The sequence below is a fragment of the Vipera ursinii genome (genome assembly GCF_947247035.1).
Source record: "Vipera ursinii genome assembly, chromosome: 2".
In the NCBI taxonomy this organism is placed as follows: Eukaryota; Metazoa; Chordata; class Lepidosauria; order Squamata; family Viperidae; genus Vipera; species Vipera ursinii.
In genome coordinates this window covers 117,260,245-117,273,122 of record NC_139513.1, presented here as the reverse complement: position 1 = coordinate 117,273,122, position 12,878 = coordinate 117,260,245, and the positions used below count along the sequence as shown (strand labels likewise).

Genomic DNA, 12,878 nt, shown 5'->3' with positions numbered 1-12,878 from the left:
AAATTCATCTCTGTTCTCCTTCTCAGATTGCTGGGGTAGATTATGTTTACTTTATCCAAAAGAACTCCTTGAATAGAAGAGACCGCACTTTACACATAGAGGCCCACAATGAAACTTTCTCAAACAGAGTTGTCATTATTGAAAAATGCTCATATACGGTGAGTAAGGGAAAGCTTCAATTTTACATTATGGTCTTTCTAAGAACATCTCTCTGGCCACTTCTAATTAAGCTTTCTTTGTTATTTATGGTTTCAACTATTTATGGTTCTGTTTTCAATTAAAAGCACAGTTAACCCATATAACATTATTGATTTGACTTTAAAGACTTATTTGAAGAGATGTTCTTGCTTACTTTTCTGAAAGCATAGTGATGAGAACGTAGCTCCTGAGTAGAGTTTAGGAGCAAGAAGAATATACCCGACAAATTTTCCTGATCACTTGAAGACAATTTGTGATGTAAATTGTTATGTGATACTCAGGATTTGTCATTTTTGTTGGCAATTCTGATCTGAAGAAAATCTAATTCACAAGTCTTGGATTAATGCTGATTTTATATTTGCTTTGTAGTTTTTCTCAGATTTTATTCCATTCAAAGGAATTATTGGCTCCACAGTTTTTAAGATTTAAGAAGATAATTTTTTCAAACAACACGTTTAGTAAAATCTTTAGGAACACAAATGTTGGGCATATTGGGCATTCTTGTTATGTTGGTGAGAAAAAAGTGGTAAGTGAAAAAAAAGGGAAATGCACTATCTATTGCTTAAGATATAGTTGTCTTTGTGCTACTGGATTAAGATTTTCTTACACCTAGATTTGTATTTCTTAAATCTCCAGGTGCACCCAGACAATGAAGACTGGACATGTTTTGAGCAGTCTGCAAGCCTTGATATTAAATCTTTCTTTGGCTTTGAAAGCACAGTAGAAAAGATTGCTATGAAGCAATATACCAGCAATATTAAAAAGGTAATCCTTTAAGTTTTATACGCAAATAATGTTGCTGTTTCCTGAAGGCTGGGAACAATTTTCAGCTCCTGAGAAGGATCTTATTGATCATGTATGACTTCATACTCTGTGTTTACTCTCATCTTCTATTAGAGGCATGTTCTACTCTATTATATTGGCAAGAAAGAGACCTGAGTATGGTGGGCTCTGGTCATCCAGAAGTACCATCAGTTACCACCTTTTAATCATATCAGAGATTATTGTCCAATAACAGGAATGAATGAATACAGACATATTGGGGATCATGTTCTGCTGAAGAATAAACCAGTTTAGAAGAAGTTGGCCCTTCAGCACTAAGCCACTAAAAATAGTCTACTTTGCAATTTATATTTAGAAGGAATGAGGTTACCCATGACCTGGAATGATCTTCACGATTCAAAAAGGCAGTTGTGTCTGTTTTTGAACAAAAAGTTCCGGAAGACATATTTTTCATTTCTTTCTTTTCTTTTCTTTTTTTTGTATTGAAATTCATGGGAATATATTTGTTCTTCTCTTCTTGAGTTTCTATTTGAGGATTTGTAATGCTGAAGTATATGACATAACACTAGGTTCCTGCTATTCCAGCAGACTCAGTTTTCTTCAATCAGGAGCTAATTACGTGGGTTCTTCACACACACACACACACACACACACACACACACACACACACACACACCAGACATGTGCATCTACAATGCATTGATGTAAGAATTGTCTTGTTTTGAAAGGGCAAAGAGATAATAGAGTACTACTTGAAGCAGCTAGAAGAAGAAGGTGTAGCATTTATTCCTCGTTGGACTCCTCCTGCTAAATTTGCATTCGAACAAGGCACAGCTCACTTTAGACGGGCACTGTCCCCTCCAATCAACATACCAGAAACTGTCGTTAAAGAGGGACTGAGCACCAAGGAAATGAACACATGCAACAATGCATCAGAACTGGCGGCTGGAACACCTGATGGTGTGTAGTTTGTCCCGTCCTCTTTTATAACCATTTTATGAATGCCCTCATAGTAAGGATACAAGGAGAGAATTGAATTAATTTATTCAGAAAAAAAATGCAGGCGGGCAGTTGCACAGTTTTATCTCAAGAATATCGAGTAGGCGCACAGGTTTTTTTTTATCAACTGGGTATTCAGATGATAGATGTTGAAGGAGTTAGTAGCATGGAGGTTACAAAGATCCTATGGAACTGATGGAAATATCAAAAGTACTAGTGGCTAATTTATGTAAATAATTGAACATTTTAAATGAGGGTTTGCAAATGAGGGGTTTCCACTGGAAGTATGGGCAATGAAAACAATTCTACTTATCATTTTCAGACAAATTAGATGCAGATTATATCAAGAGGTATCTGGGCGACTTGACCCCACTTCAGGAAAGCTGCCTCATCAGGCTTCGGCAGTGGCTCCAGGAAACTCACAAAGGCAAAGTAAGAGGATGTGTCTCTCTTTTGCTTCCTGTCCATTAGAAAAGTGCATGGTGTACAAGAATGTCTGGCAGAATGTCAGTGTCCAAAGGAAGAAAAACAAAGTGCAAAAATATTTATGTATTTATTTATAAATTAGAAAATTCCAATCTTTAGTTTCCCATAGTGCAGAATTTAGATTCCTAATTCTATTTCAGAACTGGGTGATTCTCCCTCCTCCAAGACTTCCATCTTGTGATGTTTTTTAGGATCTTCTAGTACTGTGGTTGAAGATTTCCTGGACTGTGTTCTTATATTTCCTGTCTAACTTCTCCATTCTGCTATAAGGCATCCTTTTTGTCTTTGGATTTCTATTTTTTTCCTAAATAAGGATATGCAAAACAGTTCACATACAGAATGTTTTGCATATCCTTATTTAGGAAAACATTCTGTTCATGAACTGTTTTGTCTATGGATCAGTTTTTAATTGTTTGTATGAGACCAAAGCAGGCATTTTTTTCACCATGTGGTGTGGGGCAGGAATAAGACATTATTGGCAGAGACTTAGAGAAGATAGTGAGGGGCTGCTAACACTAACCAAGCAGAGAAGCAACCTAGAACTAAGGAGAAACTTCCTGACAGTTAGAACAATTAACCAGTGGAACAACCTGCCTCCAGAAGCTGTGAATGCACCAATACTGGACGTTTTTAAGAAGAGACTGGACAGCCATTTGTCTGAAATGGTATAGGGTTCCCTGCCCGAGCAAGGGGTTGAACTAGATGACCCCCAAGGTCCCTTCCAACATCATCATCATCATCATCACCATTATTATTATTATTATTATTATTATTATTATTATTATTATTATTATTATTTATTATTATTATTATTATTATTGCAATTTGAATGGCTCTGCCCACCCTTACCTCCATAACTTCTCAATCCTGTCAGTGCTGTGTTTGAATTCAAAAGCAGCAGTATGTGGTACCTGTTAAGGGAGAGGGGAAAGAGAGCTGCTGGGGAACTATTAAAAAAGGCTAGTTAGATTGAACAAAAATTATGCCATATTTACATTATCATTTATTAACTCCAGTTACTTAGATTTTCAGTCTTCATTGCCATGTTTTATCAAAGAATTATTTAAGTTATAGGATAGCTTACTGTACTATTACCAAAATATATAGGCATTGATTAAAACATCATGGTTAGGGCATCAGGCTGAAAAGCAGGAGACCATGAGTTCAAGTCCCGCCTTAGCCATGAAAGCCAGCTGAGTAACCTTTGGCCAGTCACTCACTCTCTCAGTTGTTACTGTGGGGAAAATAAGAGGAGGAAGATGTGTGGCATATTTTTGTCACCATGAGTTGTTTGTCATTAATTAATTAACTAATAAGTAAATATTAATTACATTGCAGGTAGTCTTAATTTGAATTATATTCTGTTTTATAAGTTTTATATAGATTTAAGTATTTTAGTGAGTTCTTAGTTTTGTATACCAGTAATTTTTTATTTTTAACTAAGTTTTCCAGAGCTGATATGTTAGATAGTTGTTGATGTCAACGCTGCTAACGTGGATTGTTATTGCTTGACAAGAGATGAAGAAGTAGCTATTTCATATGTTAAACTTGTGTATTGCTTTAAGACTTGTGTATTGCTTTAGTTTAAGGTTGGGAGGAGGGAAGAGTAGGAATGCACTTTCAAGGCCATTTGTCTCTCTAAAGAAGATAAGGCTTTGGTGGTTCTTAGAATATGATTAATGACAAAATTAGAAAGGTGGAGAATTGTGTCTTAATATATTGTGCAAGGGGCGGAGATTTCAGATTCCAGTTTGATGTCAAGTTTCCAACGTATGGGCTTTTCAAGTGACTCTGAGGCATTGTTTACCTTAAAAGTCCTTTATTAGCCTAATACACCAGCAAATGCTTGCTCGAAAGAAGCTGGAATCTGAAATCTCCGCCCCTTGCACAATATATTAAGACACAATTCTCCACCTTTCTAATTTTGTCATTAATCATATTCTCCAATTAATTTAAAGAATCAGTTTCCCTTCCGCTAGAAGAACCACCAAAGCCTTATCTTCTTTAGAGAGACAAATGGCCTTGCATGAAATGAAAGTGCATTCCTACTCTTCCCTCCTCCCAACTTTAAACTAAAGCAATACACAAGTCTTAAAGCAATACACAGGTTTAACATATGAAATAGCTACTTCTTCATCTCTTGTCAAGCAATAACAATCGATGTTAGCAGCATTGACAGTTACTTTGTGCTGGTCAATAATAATAAAGATTTTGATTTGATAGTTATATTTAATTATCTATTTCATTCTATTTATGCCACTTACAGTTTCTGTTAACTAGCAGCAAAAAAGGCAAGGAGCTTTTAATATGTTGCTTAGCATTGGAAAGTATTTTTCTGTTGCAGCCAAGAATTTATTCTTTTCAGAAGTCTGAGCTGGGTAGTCGTTTATAGAGTAATTTATAGTTTATACAATAACTTCTGGTTGTCTTAATTATTTCTCTGTATTTAGTTAATGAGTTGATATATAAAATTTTTAAATTTCTTGTCCGATTGTACTATTTTGCTGTGGAATTAATGAAAGAAAGAAATGGCAGCTTTCTAATAGAGAAAAGGATGCTGCTTAAACACAGAAAGGGACTAGCTTACTTCTTGGCATTTTTTAATGGAGCATTATATACTTTCAACAGTTCTTATCCAGTGATTACTATACATTCATAGATCCCCAAAGATGAACACATCTTAAGGTTCTTGCGTGCCAGAGATTTCAACATTGATAAGGCCAGAGAAATCCTGTGCCAGTCTTTAACGTGGCGCAAACAGCATCAGGTGGACTACATCCTGGATACATGGAACCCTCCTCAAGTACTGCAGGATTATTATGCAGGTGGTTGGCACCATCATGACAAAGGTATTGTAACAGCAATGCAGATGTTTTTATAGGGGGAAGCCTTAGGTCTTCTGAAATGCTGCCAGTATGGTTTGCTAAAGAGAGTACTTAAAACCGATTGTCAAAGTTTATTATACTTTGTTGGAGTAAAAGGTAAGATCTGAAGATATAGGTATCTTGATACAGTGGAAGGCATCCTATTAGAGTGAGAAGACTTGGCTTTATTATTTATTTGGCATGCAAGCTATTTCAGTTGTTGCCAACTCTTAAGTGGCAGCAATATAAAACACAATATAAAAAAAATACATCAACAATCTGCAACTTCAGATTTCTGCTCGGTTTTCAATCTTGCACAGTTTGGGAGTTCGATGAACGCAGCATGTAGCAGTCGCTGGCCAAAATACTGCCATGGGATCAAATCAGTTTGTACCTTTGGAGGCCATTGAAGACCATTCAAAGCTGATCCAAAATTCAGGAGCATAGGCTGTAATGGGTGTCTCATGTCACTCCCATGTATCATCACCATTTTACAAGCTGTATTAGTTGCCAGTTGACTTCTGGGTGTAATTCAAGATGCTGTTCATCACTTCTATAGCCTTTCTGGGCTTCGGGCCTGGTTATTTGAGGGACTGCATGTTCCCAATAGTTTCTGCCCATTCACTCTGATCAGGCAGAGTGGGTGAGCTCCAGGTTCCTTCATTTAATTGCCATCTCCTGGGAACAGAGAAGCATATCTTTGGAACTGCATCCCCATACTATGTCTATGGAGATTCTCAGTCATCCAGTTCATAGTTGTCCAAAGGGTGCTTTTTCCAAAAGGCAACTGGACTTTATTTTTCCTTGAAGAGGTTTTGCTTCTCATCCAAGAAGCTTTTTCAGTTCTACAGCCAACTGAAAAGTTTCATGGACGAGAAGCGAAACATCTTCAAGGAAAAACAAAGTCCAGTTGCCTTTTGGAAAAAGCATCTTTGGGATCCCCATACTGGCCTTCCAGAAGTCTCTGAAAACCTCCCTCTGTTCTCAGGCCTCGGGTTAGGGAGTCCCTGGTGATTTGGGGAGTTATTATTTCTGTGGCTTTGTTTGGGCACTTCCCCCCCCCTTATATTACATAGTATAGTTTTAAAATGTTAAGCCACCCAAAATTATTTTGGAATGAAGTGATCTCAGATTCTAACAAAAAGAAATACCCATTGGGAAGATGTCATGGCATGACTGTAGAGTCACTGGAGTCAGACCAGTGTCTTCTAACTTACATTGATAACTTCTCAGTATGTCCTTAACTCATGGTTGTCCTGTTCATATAGGGGAAAACATTCTGTTTATCATAATAGGGTTGTTTTTTTTACATTCCCATTGCCTCTTCTGCTTATAATACTTGTAATAATACAATAAAGTTGATGAGCGATGCATGAGCGGGCAGCCACAGAAATTGAAATAATATAATAGAAAAAGGAAAATAATATTAAGCATGTTTCCAAGCCAGCAGTTCCTATGTAGGTAACCCTCTCCTTATGACCAGAATTGGCTTGCTGGCAGAGAAGCTGGCAGAAAAGATTGCAAAATGCGATCACGTGATCATGGGTTGCTTGGTAACCAGTTGTAAATGCAAGCTAGTTGCCAAGCATCCCAAATGAGGTCGTGGGTGGCATTTTACAGTCGCTGGAAGTACTGTATAGGCTGTAAAGCACCCTTTCTGAGGCCCTCATAACTTTGAATAGCCATTAAACAAGTGGTCAAAAGTCATTGACCGTTTGTTTAATGATTGTTAAATCTTTATCATATTCATTTAGTGTCATCTTTATTTGTGCAGCCAAAACTCTTGTTGGAAACTAAGTTAATAAGCAAGTACTGATCATTCCAGTTTGCTTTGGAGACGAATACAGAAGGCCTTCTAACCATTTCTTGCTTTATCAGAAGATAACTTGAACATCACCACTGTTATTCTTTTGGTTCAGATGGGCGTCCACTGTATGTGTTGAGACTAGGCCAGATGGATACCAAAGGTTTGGTGCGAGCTCTTGGAGAAGAAGCCCTGCTTCGCTATGTAAGTGCCTCAGATACAATTTGCAGATGGTTTTTAGTGGGAATGTTATATCCCCATTTCATTATCTCGTATCAGTTTAGCATAACTGGAAGTTCCTGGTAACCATGTCCAAAATATCTTCAGGGTATTCTCAGTTGGAAAAGGTTACATTACAGTGATGAACACTCTAGAATGTCATTGACAATCTATTCATTTTGATATCGCTTTATTAGAATTAGCAGTGTGGTTTTCTGTCTTTTGTGCAAGAATAAACATATGGGCACCTTTTTGCTCTTGAGATATCGCATCTCTTACTATTGGCCAGCTAAGCTGGAGCCGTTATAGATTGCTCCCTTCTGAATAGGAGAATAAAGTGTTATCAGAACAGCCTTCTTGCCTCTGAAGGCAAGTAAGAGAGAAATGGTTTTTCCAGTTCCATAAAATTGCTACTTTTTCATAATCCAGCCTCCAAAGTGCCAACATCTCAACGAGATAACAAATTCCACGTTTTAGGAAAATAAATCAACATTACATTGAGATCTTTGGCTGTAATATTTTCCCCCCAAATTGTATTAACATATGTAGTGATTTGAAATTCAAACAAAGCTGTAGATGGACAAGAGCAGATTGTATGAACTTTCACATTTCTTATGTCATAAATATAAATTGTATTAATTTCTTTTTAAACATTCTTTGAAAGGCCCAATAAATATAAAATAATATCTTCTGGTATATGCAATTCATTTTTAAATTGTAAGAGGTATTTTACATTTTTAAATATCTGTACATATTGATTCCTCAAAACTGGATGTTCAAATTATTTCATAGTTCTGATACTTTATTTTATTTTTTAATTTCTTACAAAATGAAATAAAATTGAACCCAAAGTAACTCTGTGGCTGAAATTTTATCCATGCTCATTTTACAGTGACATAATACAACGTTCTCATCTTTTTTATTACGTGCAGGTTCTATCTATAAATGAAGAAGGACTGAGGAGGTGTAAAGAAAATACAAAAGTATTCGGAAGGCCAATTAGGTAAAGAAACTCTCTTAAAATTCCATGAGTCTGTTTCACTGAATTTTAGATATGTTTGTGCTAATTGAGATAAGGTTTTGCTGTGTAGTGTTTTCACCAGCTGCTAGGTTAAGAAATGGAACACTTTAGCACAATTCCAGTGGTCATTTATGCAAAATGGCACACACATAGGCAGAGTTGATTCTGTAGGATTCTGGCACCTCACCCACTCTGCTAAACAGCAGTATCAAATACTTCAGAGTAAGAGCTAAAAGTAGATCCAGATAAGTAAAGATGGCAATAAGTAAAGAAGTGATGATAGACCCAAGAGCAGTATGAAAATAGGCAGTGCTGCCCTCTGGTGTAGCTCAGCTAATTTTGAGGGCAATTTGGAAATAAACCTCTGTATGGTTGTCAATGACAGACACTCACAAATACAGAACCTTTATTATACACATTAGAAAACTACAACATTACATTACTTTTTGACATAATCGCCATTCAAATTAAGGCACTTGTCATAACGTCTTACAAGGATTGAAATCTGGGCTATGGGGGGTGGGTTTGATGAAAAACATTCCGAAGGGAACTGCTTTAAAAGTTCTTGGGTGCGTCTAGCAGTGTGTGGGCGAGCATTATCGTGAACCAACACTACACCAGAAGTGGCACCACCGCTAAATATGAAGATGCTAAAGGAGTGCTGCTAGTGAAGTCATGGAGCGTGGTTCAACCATCAATTCAGAAGTCTACTGTGAAATGTTATGAAACTCAGACGAGCTTTCCATAACAAGCGTTGGGGTATGCTGACTTGCGGTGTGGTGTTGGTTCACGATAATGCTTGCCTGCACACTGCTACACGGACCCAAGAAATTTTGAAGCAGCTCCGTTGGGATGTTTTTAATCACCACCCCCGTAGCCCAGATTTGGCACCGAGCGACTACAACTAAAGAATTTCAAACCTTGTAAGACGTTATGACAAGTGCCTCAATTTGAATGGCGATTATGTTGAAAAGTAATGTAATGTTGAAGTTTTCTAATGTGTATAATAAAGGTTCTGTATCTGCGAGTGTCTGTTATTGATAACCAAACAGAGGTTTATTTCCAAATTGCCCTCGTATATTGAATCAGTATAAATACAAGACTATTTGGGAATTCCATACACAATGTTCTAAAACCACAATGGATGAAAAAATGGGATGGGATGTAAACAATAAAAATATTGTAGGTCAAGGAAAGGCTGAAAATGAGGATCAATGAAATTGGGAGTGCTTGCTCTTCATGAGTGAGCAATGCAATTAAACACAAAAATTGAAAGAGTTGGAAGGAGATTGAAAGAATTATAAGCATCTGGATTTGAAAGAGGGTAGAGTAAATTTATTCTCTTTCTCAAATTAACAAATATTTCAGATTTAATGGTTATGATTTAAAACTTTTTAACCTATCAAAACTAATGTAGCAGAGTATATTTGTATACTGTCACAATCAAATAATTGCTTGATTGATTTAAGCTGAACATGCTGATTATGTTTTATTTTGGGGGAAACCAGCTCTTGGACTTGCTTGGTGGATCTGGAGGGCTTGAACATGCGTCACCTATGGAGACCTGGGGTCAAGGCCTTGCTGAGAATCATTGAGGTGGTAGAAGCCAATTATCCAGAAACGCTAGGACGTCTTCTAATTCTCCGAGCCCCCAGAGTGTTTCCAGTCCTTTGGACACTGGTAGGTCTTTAAGTTGGTTCTCTGGGACTTTGTGTTTTGTAAATTGGAGTCAGTGTGCACTTTGGAATAGGCAACATTGGCAAGCTTGATATTTAGAAATCCAACTTAGAAATCCAGCTAGAGCAGGGGTGTCGAACTGCCGGCCCACGGGCCAGTTGGATCATATGGAGGTCGCGTCCACCCCAGCTCCGGCAACACAAAAAAAGTTGTGATACGTCACGACACATCACATGACACGGCGAGTTTGATACCCGTGAGCTAAAGCATAGACCTAAGTGGCCATGTGAAATAATGTGTTTCTCTTGAGTTTATCTTGGGAATGTTACTACTTTAGTATTTTGTTTGTAGGTTAGCCCTTTCATTGATGACAACACTCGAAAGAAATTCCTGATTTATGCTGGCAATGATTACCAGGGTCCTGGTGGGCTGTTGGATTACATTGACAAAGAAATTATTCCCGATTTTCTTGGTGGAGAATGTATGGTAGGTAGAAAAAAGGAGAATTGCTTTCAGTTTGTTTGACAACCAAGTTGAATGACCTGTAATAATTCACTCTGTGCTAGTGTAAGCCTGTGCAGAGAGGCCTAGATACATTTCCAAGAAGCCATTTGAGTTGTATAGGTGACATAATTTGCTGGAGTGGCCATCCAGTTCAATTTAGCAAAGCAGTTTGGGTGGCTTGGAATCCCTTTGGACTCAAGTGAAATCAAGTATTTTTAGGCTGGGTTGCTTTGAGATTTCTTAAAGGCTTTGTTGAAGCCACCCAGCCTAAAAGTCCTTCGGCACACACCTCCGGTTGGGGCCCTTTAGTACATATTGCAGTCTCAGCATTTGCTTGAGTTAATTAACTCCAAGGGACTTCATATGGAGAAGGCTCTTCTCTGTTTTTCCAGAGCACTCCCAAAGGCTTTCTCGGCCTCCAGCAAGATTCATCCTTTTGTGCCACTAGTCCCTTCAATGAATCCAGAAATTGGGATAAGGAAAGCAGCATGAGAAAATGGAATTACTGTATAGTGCATTCCTCTGTCAGCTAGGTGCTAGGAATCAGGGAGGGCCAACAATAGGTTTTCTGGGCTGCTGGTCTCTCTCAGTTGTTGGCAAGGTAGTTGGAACAGTTGTGTGGTGTGAAACATGCTTTTCCATGCCACTTGCTTCTCTGAGGTGCTTTCTAGAAGAGGCTTCAGGTTATCCTGGAGCTGCTTATTCTGGGAGGACAACTTCAGGATGGCTACCTACAGAGTGTGTTGTTGCCTTGTCCACCCAACCTCGAAACCTCACAGTCAGAGCTTCAAGAAAATGTTTTGCTTTGTTTTAAAATTAATACAGTCTTCATCTTATTTACATGATTCTAGGCAATTCTCAAGTTAAAACAATAAACAAATCAAACTTGTGTAAAGAAATAAACAAAATAAACACAATAAATCAAAAACATAAAGGCGTAGGAGAGTTGTAACTACCACTCACAGATAATACAGGCATCTTGCTGGCCCCTCACATCTGCAGGCTCCCCCAGACCCCATCATGACATAACCAGGTTATTTAGGTAACCTCTTTAGAACATATGCTGAAATATAAACCATTGATAATAATAAACTCAAATCCTGCCAACGCATTCATTTGTATGTGACACCGTAGATGATGTTCTATTATGGCTGAAGAGCTAGTTTTTGAATTTAGCTTGTCTTACAGTGAAGTCAAGCCGAATCCAGGGTTTCAGGCCAATTGACCCTCAGTCTGTGCCTCATCAGTACTTGCTTGAGAAGTGTGTTGTGAGGGCAGATATAAGCTACAGTGAGAAAATGTTCCCAGTCACAGAGAGTTCTTTTTAGTCATTAATCTGTTTACAGCTTTTCACTATTTCAAATTAACTATGGAATATTGTTCCCGAGATGTTTTCAGTTGGAGCAGAAACAGATCCATTTTGCTGACTCTTCCCTCCACTTTTTAATTAAATTTATTTAGTGTGAAGTTCCAGAAGGTGGGCTGGTTCCCAAATCTTTGTACCGGACAGCAGAAGAACTGGAAAATGAAGATATAAAATTGTGGACAGAAACTATCTATCAGTCTGCAAGTGTCTTCAAAGGAGCTCCCCATGAGGTAAATCATTTTATTTTTCCCCTTTCCGTCTGGTGTTTGCTAAAAAATAATCTCCTTCAAATCAAGGTCAATTCCCGATGATCTCATGAATAAGTCAGTGTTTGGTTTACCATGGATATTTTCTGGCTCTTTTTTTTTTAACTTCCTAGTCTAGCCTCTAGTTTTGCTATTTTCTGGTAGGCTGTCCTCTGAGTACTAACCAGGTTCAGGTTTCCTTCGGGCCTGCTATCTAGCTGGGAAGCCTGTGGTAAAGGTAACCAAAGAGGGATGTGGGGAGGATTTTTGGAAGCAATTTCATTTTCAGAACTGGTTCAAGTGATACTCTTTTGATTTCAAAACTGAAATTCTGTGTCCACAGTTAGGAAAAATCATACCATAAAACTTTTCCCTTTTTAAAAAAAATTGTACATTCCATTAGGTGCTTCAATCTTGCATGACAATTTTGGGCAAAAATGCTATCTTGAGCATCATCTGAATGGCCTCAAAATCCTATCTATGTATTTGTAATGGTAATGCTTTATTTCTAAGGAAAAGAGACCTTATGTGAAATATGGGAAGTCCCTAGCCAAGGGGTAGGCAACTAAGCCAGCATGGCTGGCTCAGGAATTCTGGGAGTTGAAGTCCACAAGTCATAAAAGAGTCAAGGTTGCCTACCCCTACACTAGCCCTTGACTTTCTTCCCCACTTTCTCTTGACTGATGCAGCATTCCATCATCTGTAATTAAAA

At 37.9% G+C, this 12,878-nt stretch overlaps 1 protein-coding gene across 1 annotated transcript in view; it reads left to right on the top strand.

Annotated features, from left to right (window-relative positions):
- The window catches only part of SEC14L1 (SEC14 like lipid binding 1), a 37,261-nt gene that overhangs the window by 16,190 nt on the left and 8,193 nt on the right, over window positions 1–12,878 (top strand). The window contains exons 4-13 of the mRNA XM_083352363.1: window positions 27–158; window positions 835–963; window positions 1,710–1,941; window positions 2,303–2,412; window positions 5,126–5,315; window positions 7,250–7,338; window positions 8,286–8,356; window positions 9,883–10,054; window positions 10,403–10,537; window positions 12,017–12,151. Coding sequence (XP_083208489.1) covers window positions 27–158; window positions 835–963; window positions 1,710–1,941; window positions 2,303–2,412; window positions 5,126–5,315; window positions 7,250–7,338; window positions 8,286–8,356; window positions 9,883–10,054; window positions 10,403–10,537; window positions 12,017–12,151 — 1,395 coding nt within the window. The remainder of the gene's footprint in view (window positions 1–26; window positions 159–834; window positions 964–1,709; window positions 1,942–2,302; window positions 2,413–5,125; window positions 5,316–7,249; window positions 7,339–8,285; window positions 8,357–9,882; window positions 10,055–10,402; window positions 10,538–12,016; window positions 12,152–12,878) is intronic.